At 42.2% G+C, this 17,172-nt stretch overlaps 1 protein-coding gene across 1 annotated transcript in view; it reads left to right on the plus strand.

The window, feature by feature from the left end:
• The window catches only part of LOC122807606 (TRAF interacting protein), a 676,961-nt gene that overhangs the window by 241,873 nt on the left and 417,916 nt on the right, over window positions 1-17,172 (plus strand). Inside the window, exons 7-8 of the mRNA XM_044078516.1 lie at window positions 6,307-6,420; window positions 10,746-10,833. Coding sequence (XP_043934451.1) covers window positions 6,307-6,420; window positions 10,746-10,833 — 202 coding nt within the window. The remainder of the gene's footprint in view (window positions 1-6,306; window positions 6,421-10,745; window positions 10,834-17,172) is intronic.

Raw genomic sequence — 17,172 nt, forward strand, 5'->3', positions numbered from 1 at the left:
CGAAGATGTCTCCTTTGGAGACATCATGGAAATGCTCAGGATTAGGGGGGGGTGGTCTGTCCCCAAGGCTTCCTCCGACGAGTCCGTGTTCCTGGAGGCATTCGAAGCAGAACCGTCTACCTCTTGGGTGTCCCCTCCGCCCGACCCCCTGGTGGACCTTATTACCATCAGGGCGTGGAAGGAGCCGGACACTGTGGAGCCAGTTCCCAAACACCCCGATCGAATTCTGAGCCCCCCTGCGGACAGATCCCACTAGAGCAAGGGTCCCCCCGTAGATGCCATGTTGACGGCGGCAGCCTCCAAGAGGGAATTAGCTCAGGAGAGTCCCTCGGTCCATCCACTGAGCAAAGAGTCCCGCTCGATGGATCGCCTGGGGAAGCGGGTTTCTAGTTCAGCGACCTTCTCAGTAAGGTCTCTGAACTATATGGCACACGTTATAAGGATGCAGCAAGACCTTATCAAAGAGTACGCTGCTTCCCCCCTGGAGTCCATGTCGGCGGAGGACAAGCAATTGTACTCCACTCGCATGGCCACTCTAAGATCGATATCTAATACCTCTATGCAGTTGTTGTCCCATGCTACAGAGGGAGCTGCTAGAGCCAGCGGAGCAGGCCTAGTCATGAGGCGCCAGGCCTGGCTCCGACATTGTGACTTCGTGGAACCCTTTAAGGCGTCATTTGCGAATGCCCCTTTTGATGGTTCTGCCTTATTTGGCAAGACCATTCGCGACACTTTAGTCCAGAGCAAAAAGGATGGGAAGACGTCTGCCGTCGGAGTCCGCTTCTCCGCTCCCCAGAGGTCCTTCTCCAAGAACCAAAAGGGACAGAAGAAGATGTGGTTCTGGAAATCGCAACATTCCCAGCCTGCTCCGGACAACCAGTCCTTCCGTGGCAGAGGAGGACAGGGAGGACGCCGCCCTGGAGGCAGAGGGGGCCCGAAGAATTTTGGGTCCAGAGAACCTTTCTCTGACAGACCCACGCAACAACCCTGAGGGGTTGCCCGACTGCTTCACTCTGGAGGCAGTCGGGGGGCATTTCTCGAAGCACCTGGCAGCTTGGGAGTCCATCACATCGGATCGCTGGGTGCTTCATATCCTATCCAGAGGGTACCAAATTCCCATATCTCATGTCCCCAGACCCAAAAGCCTCCCCGATGTACCACCCGATCAGAGGGGGGCAGCAGCTGCAGAGATCCAGCAGCTGCTAGAAAAGGGAGCCATCCAACCCGTCCCCCCAGACCAGCTCGGATTAGGGTTTTACTCCAGTTTCTTTCTGGTGCCAAAAAAGACGGGGGACTTAAGACCAATCCTAGACCTCTCCCTTCTGAACCTGTCGGTAACCAAACAAAAATTCCGAATGGTCACTCTTCAATCCATTCTCCCCCTACTTCGGGAGAACGACTGGATGTGCTCTATAGACCTCAAGGATGCGTCCTACCACATTCTTATGGACAGATGATCCAGGAGGTTTCTCCGCTTCCGGTTAGGAGCCAGTCACTACCAGTTCAGGGTCCTTCCCTTTGGTCTCACCACAGCCCCCAGGGTGTTTACCAAAGTATTAGCAGTGATAGCGGCCCACCTGAGACTCCAGGGAATGCAGGTGTTTCCATACCTGGACGACTGGCTCCTGACCGCCCCGACAAGGCATCTACTTTGCTCAGCGAGGGACTACTTCCTCCGCTTGGCCCCCCAGCTGGGCATCACCATCAGCATGAACAAATCCTCTCTTGCTCCTACCCAGGTGATAGAGTTTATAGGGGCCAAATTGGACACAATAAATCTCCTAGCATTTCTTACCGCGGAACGTCTTCAGAACCTGAGGCTGCATGTACAGGCCATCCTTCAATCTACAGCTCCACCTGCGGGATTGGTCCTGAGGGCTCTAGGCTCCATGGCGGCAGCAATTACTCTTCTGCCATTGGCTCATCTGAACATGAGGGTACTGCAATGGACCCTTCAAGTCCAATGGTCGTTTCATCGTTACCCCCTGCACCATCCTATTTCCATCAGCAAGGCATGCAGGACGGCTCTCGTATGGTGGCTCCAATCCTCAGATCTCCATACGGGACGTCCCTTCTCCACGCCACCTCCCCTCGCCACGGTGACCACAGACGCCTCTCGCCTCGGGTGGGGGGGCATTGCGCAGGCAAGACAGTCCAAGGCACGTGGAACGACACAGAGACCTCCTTGCATATCAATGTCCTGGAGATGAGGGCGGTGCTATTGGCATTGCGAGCACTACAGAACCTTCTTCCGGTAGGAACTATTGCTATACAGACAGACAACATGTCAGTGGTCTGGTACATCAACAAACAGGGGGGAACCAGGTCGTATCCTCTTTGTCGAGAGGCCATGAGAGTGTGGGAATGGGCGATTTCTACCAACCGTTTTCTTATTGCAATGCACATTCCGGGACGGTCCAACATACTGGCAGACAGATTCAGCCGCACCCTTCTTTCCCCTTACGAGTGGTCTCTCAACCCCCAGGTAGCGAAGCGAATTTTTGCCGTGTGGGGGCAACCCTGTTGCGATCTCTTCGCCTCTCCCTCAAATACGAAATGCAACAGTTACTTCGCTCTACTTCCCCCCGTCGGGGAATCCCCGAGAGACGCTCTGGTGCATGCTTGGCCCCCTGGTCTACTTTATGCCTATCATCCTCTGTCCCTGATGCTGAAACTCATAAAGAAAGCCAGTCAGTTGGGGAGCAGGATGATCCTCATTGCCCCATTCTGGCCTCGTCAAACGTGGTTCCCCTACCTGTGGTCTCACCTGGTAAATCCGCCTTGGATTCTAGATCCCCTCCTGGATCTAATATCTCATCCCCTAGACCCTCCCGATCCCGAATCTGGACAACCTCAACTGACAACGTGGCTGCTGCAGTTCCACTCCTAGTCAGGACTCCCGGAATCTCTTCACCGGTTAAAGCCATTCTCGTAGCAGCACATAAACCTTCCACTAGGAAAGTCTATCGTAGTAAGTGGAAGCGCTTCTCCATCTGGGCGGAGAATAACAACTTAGACCCCTTCACAGCCCCGTTACCGTCTGTCTTGGAGTTCCTTACAGGTCTCTTCCATCAGGGGGCTAGCTGCTCTACGGTCAAGGTTCAACTAGCAGTTATTTCTTATTACCATGTGGGGCATGAATCGGGCCCCTTGATTACAGCGAAATTGTGTAAGTCCTTTCTCAAGGGTACTTTCTTGCTCAGACCTCCTATCAGGGAAATTGTACCCCCTTGGGATTTAGCTCTAGTTTTACAGGCCTTGACAGCTCCCCCTTTTGAACCAGCTGCCTCGGTCGATCTTAAGTACCTTTCTTGGAAAATGGCGTTCCTAGTCGCTATTACTTCGGCGAAAAGAGTTTCCGAGAGAGCTTCAGGCCCTTTGTGTGAAACCCCCATACTTGTCTTTTCATCAGGATAGTGTACCTCAGGACCAATCCTTCTTTTCCTTCCCAAGGTGGCTTCAGAGGCCAAGATCAATCAGTCCATTAACCTACCAGTTTTCTTCCCTAAGTATCAGAACAAGGGAGAATACAAACTTCACTCCTTAGATGTGCACAGACAATTGCGCTTCTACATTCACAGGACTGCTTGTCATAGGCAATCCGACCAGGTGTTTATTTCCTTTTCCAAATTTAACCTAGGTAAATCTGTCTCTAAGATCACTTTATCACGATGGATCTCACAGTGTATTCTCTTGGCCTATGACACTTCTGGGAGGACTGCACCTCAGGGAATTTGTGCGCACTCTACTCGTTCTGTACCTACCTCTGCAGCCTTTAGATCTAGAGTTCCACTGGATGATATTTGTTCCGCGGCCACTTGGGCCTCATCTCATACCTTTATCAACCATTATAAGTTGGACATTATCTTCAGAGGGAGAGCGTCCTTTGGCTCTGCAGTGCTGCGGAACATCTTTCCATGATGGCCACCCAAGGTTCAGGTAGCTGGGGACTCTGTCCCAAAGGTTGCTGACAAATGAAGTACCTACTTCAGATTAAGAAGTTATGTACTCACCATAACGTTCCATCTGAGTAGGTGACTTTATTTCTCTGCAACCATCCCCCCCTCCTTCCCCCTGGCCCTCAGAAATTTTCTTCTTCCTGTATGTCCTTCTATTATATCCTTCGGGATGTATTCGGCTTTTTTGTATAAGGGCAAACTTGATCTGAGGTCAGTCAGGGTTGGCAGGGGATTATGGGTAAGGGGAGGAGCTAGGAGCTCGGATCTCTAAGCTATGAATAAGTTGCCGGCTCGGATCCGAGTTCGGATCCAAGACCCAAAGGTTGCAGACAAATGAAGTCACCTACTCAGATGGAACGTTATGGTGAGTACATAACTTTTTATTATTGAAATGGTTGAGAGATTGTTGAGAGATTATATCACCTTTGTTTATGACCAAAATAAGCTAAACCTATCAACCAAAGTCAAGGCTCATTCTACCAGATCAGTTTCCACTTCAGTGGACTTTCATTCTAGAGCCACCATGGATGACATTGCGCAGTGGCCACTTGGGCTACCCCTCATACCTTTGTCACTCATTACAAATTGGATATGGTCCCCAAGGGAAGAGCATCCTTTGGCTCTATGGTGCTCAGGAATATCCTTCCATAGAGCCTCCAGGGACATAAAATGCCTAGGGACTTTGTACCAGTAGTCAAGAATGAATGAAGATTGACAACATCAGATAAAGAAGTTGTGTTCTTACCATAAAGTTCCATCTGTGTTGCGGATCTTCATTCATTCTTGACATCCCACCCTCCAATCCCCTCCAGAGACTCCTGGAGGTTCGGAACTAGTCCTGGTTTTGTAGTAGTAGGGCAGTTACTTCTACAAAGCTTCCACCTTTTTATTGCTGTGGACAAAACTCGATCTGAAAGGTAGGGAAGAGGCACTATGGGTAGCCTTTCCCCGAGAGTTTCTGGCTGTCACGAGCTTGATAACAACAGCCGAGTCAGTTACAAGGACGGAACCGAACCCCAACAGTCAAGAATGAATGAAGATCGACAACACATAAAGCACATTATGGTGAAACATAACTTCTTTTTTAATAACACATTTGCCAGCATTAAGATGCACTTTGTTTGAAATGATGCCTTTTATTACAAATTAGTATGACATCTTTCCTGGAATTTATTTGTTTTGATGTAACTGAACAAGTGGTTTATTCCACTTAGTCTTCAGGTGACAAAGTTTTTGCAGACTCATTGTCAAAGCCTGCAGCCTGATGGCGGATATGGATGATGCTTTTGTTTGTGAACTGTGGCTGTCACTTCAGCTTATAAATCAGTGCCCTCCCATAACGATGTAAATCACTTGTAATGATTTTAGCCATTTTGTATTTGGAATTGCAATGTTCTCAGATGGTGGACAAAGCTATGAATTATGATCAGTCAGGTTTCCCTTAGTGGAGATATTTCATAAGTATGAGAAATTTCACTACATGTTCTGTTTTCAGCTGTGTAACTGGATTTCTGATCTTTTTGCTGGCAGTTACAGAAACTAGCAGTGGCATCTTGCAGCAAGTCTCATCTCAGTACTAATACCATAATGGTGAAGCAGTCGGCCATACAGTAGTAGTAAGCCAAAGGGAGATTTTATGCTTCTATGTGGCTGAACACTTCAGTCTCAACCCGAGACTATATGAACATAAGGTGTTCATTTCAAAAAATAAGGTGTTCATTTCAAAAAATTAACTTCCTGTTTAAAAATCAGTCATGTTATTTGTTTATTTTTATTTCACTTTTGTTTACTAGGAAAGTCCAACTTGGAACGAGCCAATTTTCAGGGGAGACCTGTGGAGAAACACTCCAGGCGTATGTCTTTCATGTCCCAGTGTCCCCCTTTTTGACTTTTGTAACTTTGCTTTCACCATTAGTTTCCTGAATTATAACAGGAACAGTAGGGATTGCATGGTATGTAGCAGGTGACATGTCACATTTGTGATCCTAAAGATCCATAGTTCATTTTCATGTCTTTCTATACATATTACTTTCAGCGTGTTGCATGTTGTGAATGGTTCTGACGTTTGTAACTGTGATGTAGATGGCAATGCTAAAAGCTTTATGGTTAGCTCCATTTTGTGAAAGTATGCCAGTGATCTTGGTACTGCAGACCTCTAACTCTGTGGAAATATGGCTTTGTTGTACATTATAACATACAAGTTTTCTGGATTATTTGAAATGTCATCTCTCTGAATCTGGGATTAGACATTTCTTAAATTCTCCCAAGTATTCAGTTGCATAACATTGTCTGTTGTAACTCTTCCCCTTAATGAAGATCTGTATGTTTTTAAACTGTTTTCTTTTAGTGTTGAAGCTCTTCTTCAGGCTCAGCGCCCGGAAGTGGAGGAGATGATTCATGACATGGGTGTGGGGCCATCTGCAGTGGAACAGCTGACCGTATACTGTGTCTCTCTGAAAAAGTAAGTAAAGACAGTACTTTGAAGAAGGGAAAGAGCTGCGACTGACCCTAAGAGTATCTGCTGATTTCTTTTTTTTACTATTTTTGAGGGATGGGAGTTGAGCCGTGATATTTCAACAACTGTTGAAGTCCTGAGTTGGACGTCAAGAGGATTTTTAGGTTCAAGTCTGTGTTCTAGAGTTCATCATTTGCAGATGCATGAGTGAGTACTGTATTTTTCATGGTGAGTTGATCGTATGTCAGATTCTATTTCTAGTGGAGGTGACTGTGTGTGTTTGAGGTCACTAGAGACCTGGCTGCAGTGGGGGAGACCACTGGTAGCTCTGTCCTTGTGGCTGGTATTCAGGCAACAGCTGGTACATCTGAAGGTGGGGATACTGAGCAGCCACTGTGGAGTTTGCTGCAAATCAGTGCTGAATTGCGTCTTCAAAATGGGTAGAGTGCATCTCCATGTCTTTTTGGGAAATAGCGGGAGTGATAATGTCAATATCCCTGAAATGCTTCCGTCGTTTTTTGGCATTTCTTGGTGATGTTCCCTTCAGTGTCTTAAAGATAAGAAGTACTCCAAAAAAGAATACTTTGCTTTTGTGTACATTTTTAACTAATGCTAGTTACTTTTCTGAAAATTCACTAAAATTGTCTTGTGTAATGAATCAGTTTCTACCTTTTTTATTTAAAAGCTGACATCTTAACTTGAACAACTTTACTGCAGTTCTGAAACTTGGGTAAAAATATACTTTGAGTGTTCTATACATGTTTAGTTTCTTGTACCCCTATGACGTCTTTAGACGTTGTTATCGTGAGTTTCAGAGAAGTAGTTTAAAGCACAGAATAGAGCATGTTAATAATAAGGAACTCTGTTTGCATAAGAAGTAAATCTTAGCAGCATTAATATGTGGGAGTGTGCTGTTTTGCTGTGTACAATACTTGAATTTAGGCCAGTCTTGTGTGGATTAAATCTTTTGACTTTCCAGTCTTAAAACCTGGTCATTGGCTGTTGGCCAGAAGTATTATGATTCATCAGGCTGTAGTCATTGTGCGACTTTTAGCAAAATCGCTTCTGTGTGTGGAGATTAGGAAAGGCTGCACAGAAGCTTAATCATGCTGTAGTCATGGGGCTTTTAGCAAAATCGCTTCTGTGTGTGCAGATTAGGAAAGGCTGTACAGAAGCTTCATCAGGCTGTAGTCATTGTGGGGCTTTTAGTAAAATCGCTTCTGTGTGGGAAGATTAGGACAGGCTGCACAGAAGCTTGTCTGCGTCCCTTCTGCAAAGTGTCAGTGCTGGATTTGTAAGCTTATGTTAAAAAGTCAGCATTGCTCTGCAGTAATGCCAAACGTAGACCCAAATGATGTGCCCTTTGTGTCAAGTTGGATTGAAGCTGGTGCAGACATTCAAGGTTGTAGCCTAGGATCCCACCTCGCTGGTAATTTTTTTTTTTGCTTGTTTTGTATTTTTTAGGTCCAGAATACATGTATGTTGTCAGGTAATTATCTGTAAATCTTTGATATGTAGACAACATTCTCTCCAAAACTACTTTGATTGGAAGAAGTTTGAAATCTACTGTTTGTCTGCCATATCATCATGTAGTTTGAAGTCAATGATACTCCTCCAAGAAAGCAGTGACCAAAATGAGGCCAGAATGAGATGCGGGTGATGTGACTCTTGCATCCAACTTCCCTTCATGGCTAAAGGATGTTGGCCCTGTGAGGCGGTTTTGCAGCCGCTGAACACCAATGGCTTTCTGGTAAAATTTGTTCAAAGATAAAAATGTTAAATTGTAGTTGTATTTGACCAAATATAATTTAAAGTTTTATCATGTTTTTAATTATATTTATATAAGAAAGGTTAAAAATACATACTGCTTTAAATTGTTGTAAGAGATGAAATGTTACGTTTCGACAAATTGTACGAGAAGGCCATTGGTGTTTTGTGTCATGTAATATAAGTATAAAGTTATTGAATGCAATTAATCCTGTATATGGCACTGATAAAGGGAGTTTCCCTGAAAGCTTCACTTGTGTGATTCATTTTTGAAATAAATTTATCTGCTGTTGTATTTTTCATTCTGACTGACTTTTGCTGTTTACTTCATTTGCACTCTGTTCCTGATGCAATTACTTTTTGTAAATTACAGTTTCTGTGACTGACATTTGGGATTAAGTTCATAGGTTGTTACTAGTGTGCAGTCCAGTCGACTACTAAAAAGCTTAGCCCAAATTTCCAATTGCCCTAAAGCACTATTTGGTTAAATAACTTGCTTAGTCCCACATAGTGGGCAAATGAATGTTGTGGGAATCAAAACCTGTATTGCAGGAAGTAGCTTATTAACCCTCCGAGCCTTAATAGACTGGACAAATTGCCAGGCCGTGACCATGGTTTGGCGTTTGGAGCAGCCTGCAGAAGCTTGATAGCCAGTGTTACTTCCAGAGTTCTACTGCTTCCCTCTTCTTGGCCCAGCAGACTCACGAGGACACTAGTGGTATAAAGGGACATCAACTGACACCATCTTCAGATCTTTCTTGCGTCATTTTATGCAACTGTCTTGCATCTTTGGTTAAGTTTGGGTTGCTCTGCTTCCAGAGTTCCAAATAAGCAATGGTTTCGGAAAAATCCTCATCCCTTCTTTCTGTTGTATTTTTGATAGTGATAGTTCAGTGTCTGGTATTAAGTTTAACAATTGAAAACCTGTCTTAGGCACAGGGAAACAGATGCTGCTGCACAAAGACCTTCTCAATTTGTATATTTTTTGTGTAGCATTTTTCCCCAGTGTTCTTTGTTTAATCAAAGGACCTTAAAGTGTAGTGCAGAATCTCACCATCTGTTTGTTCTTCTGACTTCTAATAGAAGAAAAGAACTCGCCTGGTAAAGAAGAGAATCCATGAGGCTGATGACACTTCAGAGTCTGGCAGCCTGCCTAAACTCAAAGATGCTGGTGTCCTGATAGGTACCTTCACAGCCCCTATATCAGGAATCAGTTTCTGACTAGGCCTGTGGTGCAAGGCTTCTAGAAGCCACCATACTGTTGACTATGAGCACATCCTCTTGAGTTGAAATTACTTTGCTATTTGTTGGTTTTAGGGTCTTTGCCGGGTGGGGGGCAACTTTACAATACTGTTTGTCTAGAACAAGGTTGTTCTTGGTAGTCATATCAGCCAAGAGTATTCATAATCTGTAGGCATTAATAAGTAAAGAGGGTCATAATCCCTTCTTCATGCCCAAGTTTTGTGATCTGGCTGAACTAGTCTATAAAACTATCTGCATCCCTTCTTAATCAGAATAATAAATGAGAAAAAATTTTCCATTGCGTTGTGGTATACAAATCACTCTGATATTACAATAATAAAAGCAAACCAATTAGCCAAATTGATTAATGATTTGTTTCTTTTAGGGCTCATATCAAGTCAGCAACTGTCACTTGGCCATCTTTAAAAAATGGTGTTTGTGCAGAGTAGTTATACAGCTTCTAAGCAGCACATCCATTTATAAATGTTTCATACTCCAGGATTTTGTTTAGCTGCCTTTGCATCATCCAGCCATAGCCTGGAGCTGTAAGTGTGCAACAACGTAGTAAAATAACCGTGCTGCAATTTTCTGCAGCACTGGTCCTTATGATAAACCTGGTACAGTCATATGGGCACCTTCATCATCAATGGAGGGGTTTGAATAATAAGATAATTGCTGCAGGGTAGGTGCTGTCCTTCCTTCTTTTTGGTCCTGCAGATTTTGAGGGCCTGATGGCGGTTTGATTATTGTAGCAGTAACATAAATTGTTTTACTAATTTTATTGTAATCCTGGTATGTTTAATCACACATTGTTGCATATGACTCCTACCTTGAAACTTGTGCTAGTAAGAAAGCCTTTACTTAAGATTTAGTGTACTCAGAGTCCAGTTACTAGTATGTATAGACTTTACTTTGGTCTTTCCAGTCTTAACTGCTGATGAAGCTTCTTTAGGCTTCCCCAAGAGAATTTGTGGGTGTCATAACTTTGTATGCTACTTCTGATGGCACAAATAGAGCGAGCCATGCAGATGTTTGTGTATTTTCCCTTTGTCGGGGTGTGACATGAAGCTTTTCACCCATAAGGACATCTGCTGCTGAAACTGATCTGACTGGAGAGCTGACATCTGCCAACAGCTTTATTACCACCATAGTATGATCTCGCACAGCAGCGATCCCATTATTAAGGCATCACCTGTTAATGGTGAGCATGCCCAAACAATTGTATTTTCAGAAGTTTGTAAAACATTTAGTTAGCAGATTCTCAAGGGCAGGTAAGTAAAGTACTATATAAGGGAGGCTTATTAATCTGATTTATTTTATAGGGAATATGACAACTTGCGAGAAATTCAGAAGGCATCTAGTGATTTGACTGAGAAACTGAAGAGAGAACTGTTTGGTTCCAACAATAAGGTAATGCCTGCACTGTAGGTACAAGCAGACTTCAAATATTTTCATATTTTTGTTCATAATTTGCATGTCTGATGCATGTGTGTTTGCTTTTGCGATTTGTAATTTCATTTTAGTTTGTTCATACCTTAGTTTGTGTACTGTCGTTAAACCATCATCTTGTGTTACTGATGTAACTGGGTTAGTGTTCAGTATAATGGGTATGGTGTTTACCTTGGAATCACAAGGTATAGGGTTTGATTTTCATCTTTGAAAGGGAAATTGTGCTTAAAATGGCCCACAAGGGCAGCTAAGTCTACACCTTATCTATGAACCTGTGATAAAGCATTAATAGTTTAGATAATTCAAAGCAAAAAAAGGCCACACACAGCAAACAGAGCACGGTGCCCACACAGGAAAAAAGTTCATAAACCAAAACAGTCATAAAAGTGTGGGTACCTAATGGCAGTTCAACTGGTTTCAGTTATCAGTTCTCACCACGTCACAGGAATAAAAGTCCTCTTCAGGAACACAGGTCATAAAGTCCTCTTCAGGAACACAGGTCATAAACTCTTTCAAGTATCCAGGTAAAACGAGACACCGAAGTAAAAGGATAATAATTTATTGTAGTTAGCGCTTTCGCCACGTAGGCTTCATCAGACTTTATACAAAATAAGAAATCGACTTATTTAAAAACTAATGAAACGAAAACCATTGGTCATAAATTATCCAATGAAACAGCAAGGTCATTAACTCATATCTAACACATGAAAAGCCTATGCTGAAAAATGCTGCAAACGGTTGCCTCAAAGCAATACTAAAAAATATTAAATATATTGCCTAAAATACAATGTCATATAAACTACTGACATATATACTAACATTCAATATCTAAGCTAAAATCTGCACTAAACAAGTACATATAATTAAAACATTATATATGGTGATTAATACGAACAACTAACATATAAACACCTTTGGATGACAGCAACTCTAATGCAGCTGAGTTGCAAACATAAAATAAAAACAGTCTGAACAACAAGTGCTTCAAATACTGCAGCGTGCAGAAAACACATAAAGTTCACATAATACACTTAACTTATTTAAAGTGTTGGATTATCTAAAATAAAACAAACATCACACTCTAGTTCATGATGTATCCAGGAAAGCAAAAAAGACAACATTAGGTAAACACAATAAAAACTCTAACTAAATTCAAACGAAAACAGAACCATATGACAATAAAAGTCACTAACCTGAAAGCATAACAGCTTGAAAATCCATTCAAAAGAACCAGCATATATATATTTATATATATTTTAATTGCTAACTAAGCACCTTAGTGTTACAGCAGCTCATAAATCCATTATAGAGAGCAGTTTGTGTTGGCTCTCACTCTAGCTTGCTAGGCATTCATCATAGGGTGGTTTACATAATGTTAAAGTAACATAACACACACAATACTTTGACATATATAGAAGTGAAAGCATTGTGTTACAAGCTGTAACATACACTTAAGGTGTACATCAGCAGTAAAGCAGGTTAAAAAATAAATAAACCAAAAGTACACCATTTGACAAAAACTCACTATAGCAGCACACTCAATCGTGGCAGATATTAAGACTTCACTCGCTGTTGAATGCACGACTCTGCGCTAGTCCTTAAACAGCAGTAACAAATAATACATAAACTCAATATAAATATATTAGATGGATATGCAATCAGCTCTATCTACCTAGGTCTCATAGTGGAACCCAAACGCTCCAAACAAGAAGAGGGGTATATAGGAAACATAACAGATAGTAACCAAATAACTATCAAGCAAAGCCCAAGAATATAGGACTATGTGAGAAATCACAACTAACTATCAATCCTTATCAAAGTCCCTACTGAGCAACTAACAGAAAAATACACACGAAAAAAGGGGGGGGGTTGTGGGGGGAGACAAAGTCCAGGCTTATAAGTATCCAGTACTAAACGACCGGAAGACATACTAAACTGCAGATCCAGAAAAGATCATAATTTCGGTCTACACACCCTTCTTTTCCTTAACATCGGTTTAATTTGAACTTTATCATTGAGTCCTGGTGCCTTGTCGGCTCTACATCTGATAATCCACCTTAACTCCTTTTCTAAAGTCAAATTTACCATATCACCACCTCTAATGTTCCCAAACACAGTTTGGAGAGCACAGAAAGTGAACTTATGCGTCACATCAAACGACTGTACATGTTTTGCTAAGGCATTATGAGCCGAACTAACACGAATTTGATAAATATGCTCCCTTATGCGCTCCCTCAAAGTTCTATTGGTCTTCCCAATATAAAACGAGGGGCACTTGGTGCATCTAGCCAAATATATCAAATTACTACTACCACAATCAGTCCCAGTACTTAGTTTAAACGTGTAGCCTGTAGTGGGATGTACAAAACTCATCCTAGTATCTATATACACATTGTTTACACCTACCACAAATTTTAGTATTATACTCATGTTGTATATGACTATTCTGATGTAAAACATTCTTAGGGCCACAGAGAATCCTTCTCAGGTTAGGTTTATTTTTAAAAGTAAACTTAGGTTGGGTCCCTACTAAGGGGCCTGCCTTGTCATCCAATAACAAAACATCCCAATGCTTCTCCATTATCTCCCTAAGAAACACAACATCTTTGGTGAAGAACATACAGGCTCGTATCTCATTATTGGTCACTTCCAATGTATCATGGCTAGTTGTACTTGGTTCCAAAAAGTAAGGTCTAGCTCTATCAGATCTGATGTTATCTACCTCTCTCAAAACTTCTTCAAATTTAAAAGGAGCATAGCCTCTCGAGGTGAAGCTCATACAAATAGCTAACTTCATTAACATAGCCTTCTTCTGAGGCATTAAGCCTAGAGGCTCTCATCAGCTGACCTTTCATCACATTGTCAAATACATATTTAGGGTGCATACTCCCTCTATGTAAAAAAGTATTCTTATGGCATGACTTACGATGTATAGAAGTATTCAAGAGGCCACTATCCAATCTATGTATATTAACATCTAAAAAAGAAATTTGCTCACGTGAATAATTCAAAGTGAACTTCAAAAATTCGGTGGATGTGTTAATATAATCATAAAAAGCCAGAAGGCTCCTCTCGTCACCAAGCCAGACAATAAAAAGGTCATCCACAAATCTTTTATAAAGGCCTATGTCTGTCATGAAGCGCTGGTTCTGCAATATAAATTCCTCTTCCCATTTTGCCATAACAAGATTGGCGTAGCTATTGGCACAAGAAGTGCCCATAGCTACGCCATCCTTCTGCAAAAAAAGATCTTCACCAAAAAGAAAGAAATTGGAGTAAAGAATAGTTTCAAGGAATAGTGCTAGCAGATCTATTTTTACCATACTATATTGTACGGCTTAAATAATCAGAGACACTAGAAACACCTAGATCATTGGGAATAACTGTAAATAAACTGACAACATCCAGTGTCACCAAGTAATATTCTCTATTGTCATCAAGTTGTTTAGTATAATCATATAAGTCTAACAAAAACTGTTTACTGTCTCTAAGAATAACTGCGTTAAGATCAACCACAGGGCGTAGGAAATATTCCACGTAAATAGAAAGGGGCTCAGTAGCCCAGCCTTGTCCATCAACAATGGGGCGCATAGGAGGATTGTGCAAAGATTTATGGACTTTGGGGAGACCTTGTATAATAGGTATACGAGGATTCTTAACCTTCAAATAGTCATATGTCTCATCATCAAGTAAGCCGTTCAAAACTAAATCATCTAACATATCATATATTTGGAAAACTTTTTCAGTAATCTCTCCCATTGTAGCTTTATTATAAAATTTCACATCTCCCAACATCTCACGCATCCATCTAACATAATCTGGTTGGTTCATAACCACACAAGAGCCCCCTTTGTCGGCTGGTCTAAAGACTACAGATCCATCTAGTTTTAACTCGTCCAATGCTTTCCTCTGTTTATAACTTAGATTATTCCTGTAGTTCTTCCTGTGGTTAAAATCAAAATATGTATAAATATCATTTTCTACCAGTTTAGCATAAGTATCTACTAAAGGGCTTAGTTGAGGCATATATACACTGGTAGATTTAAAACGTGGATTGTACGTCACATCTTGAGTTGTGCCAAAATCTATTTTCAATTGTAGATTCCTAATAAACAGTCTCAAATCTATGATGGAGTCTACTAAATTACCATTACAGCTGGGTATAAAACTCAAGCCTTTCTCTAGTACATTTTGTTCATCACTAGTAAGGACTTTATTAGATATATTGATAACTAACGATTCGTGGTTCTCTCCCACATTTTCATTTTCAGTTTAGATAATTCGCCTGCCTATGTAGTGTGAATTATACAGTTTCTAAGAGACCAATAACATCTGTGCATGCACGCAAGGGTCATTATGGTCAGTGACTGATGATGTGGTCACATCTTCTTGAGTCCGTCACTGTAGTTGAAATATCTTGTTCTGCAGACCTTAACAAGTCTAAATAAAGGAAAATTCTTACTAGTCTGCTGCCTACCCTTTCAACCTTTGGCTGTTAGATTTGGTTCATTTTAAACACCTATATACATGACCGCATGCCAATCACTGAATGCCTGAGGTATATACTGTATCTGTTTGTGCTTTTTTTCATGCAGTGAACTATTGCTACTTGGGGGGGGGGGGGGCAATATTCCATTGTCGTGTTTCACTGTTGCAGTCATCACATTTGGGTTATCTGCCTGCAGGTAGCACTCAGCCGGCCTGAATACCAGAGTCTTGGGATTTCTGTGTCGGATGCTGTCGCGTCTTCCATGATGTCAGGTCTTCAGGGGTATAAAACATGCAGCCGACGCCATTACATCAGTCTTTCTTGCCGTGCGGTGCCCGAAGCAGAAGCAGTTCACAAGTGCCGGTCGTCAGACTCCTGAAATTTTCATTTTTGAGTTTCAGACTTGAAGTCTTCTAAAAGATAAGTACCCCGTTGGGGATCCTTTTTTCTTGCTCTAACCGATGTCAGAAAAAATTAATAATTGTCTTGCCCGTGGAAAACAAATACCTCTCAGAGATTTTCATTCTTACTGCGTCACCTGTTTAGGTATGCCGCGAGATGCTTCTTCGACTATGGAACCTGCGGATGTCTACTTTGGATGGATCCGGAGACTCTGTGCAGGCACCAGCTTCTGAGGGTGTATTCCGGCCTACCGATTTTCATGTTAAAACGACTACTTCACTTCAAGCCAAAAATACCGAATTTCTCAGGCCTAAAGTTTGCACTAAGCTTAGAAAACTGATGACCAAAGCGCATTCACAGGTCCATGGGCCTCAAAAGCAAATTATTAGAATGGCTGAAGACCTTATTATCTTAATTAGGGGAAGCCAGCCTTCCCTTTCCAAGAAACCTAGAACTGATTTTCCTTCTGATTCTTCGGATCAGGAATCTGATATCTCTGTTCCTTCTGATTATCAGGACTTTCCCTTATCTACCTATGAGGATTCTGATGCAGAGGATTCTATTCCCTCTGCATCCCCACCAGAAGATTTTTCCTTTGGTGAAACACTGCATACCCTTAGGGAGCATTTCCGCTGGAAAAGCCAAGACTACTCTCAGTCCAAAAAGAGGCTTGGGTAATTTTTAAACCTGCCTCAGCACAGGCCTCTAGCTATCCCTCCTGTTCTGGAGATTGTAGATGTTTTCTTGGAATCCAGCCTAACCCCGGATACTTTGCCCCCTGCTCCCAGGAAACCAGACAGGTACTATAGAGTACCTGACTCTCACAAATTCATTTTCAAGAATTCTGTGACGGATCTGAGACCATTTCCCAAGGACCAAAAGGCATTAGGGCTACTACTGCCAAAAATCCCACCCCTTCTGACAGGGACTCTAGGGCTCTAGACAGATGGGGTAAGAAGGTATACACCTCTGCTACTCTGGCCATTAGGGCTTTAAATTGCCAGTTTCATATGCTAAAGTATCAGCAGCATGTTATGGGGCTTATTAAACAGAAAATTATGTTGATTCCTGATTGTACTGAACAGAAAGACTTACAAGAGTTAATGCACTCTGCTGACCAAGTTGGTTAACATACTTTGCAGTGTGGTTTTGATGCGTTAGAGGCATCTTGCAGGGCTGCTGTCACTGGATCTGTTGTGAGATGGCATGCTTGGCTTAAGGAACAAAACCTGCCATATCAGGTCAAAGCAAAATTACTAGAGCACCCTAAAACCAAGAGCACCTATTTGGCAATAAAGCAGAAGAAGTCCTCAAAAGATTGGTAGAGAAAGCTAAATCTATGCAAACTGTTAAAGATTTCTTACAAGTACAGCCACCTAGATTCAGTAGGCATTGGCCTTCTAAGAACT

This window comes from Protopterus annectens, chromosome 7.part1, assembly GCF_019279795.1.
Source record: "Protopterus annectens isolate FY-2018-M chromosome 7.part1, PAN1.0, whole genome shotgun sequence".
Lineage (NCBI taxonomy): Eukaryota > Metazoa > Chordata > Ceratodontiformes > Protopteridae > Protopterus > Protopterus annectens.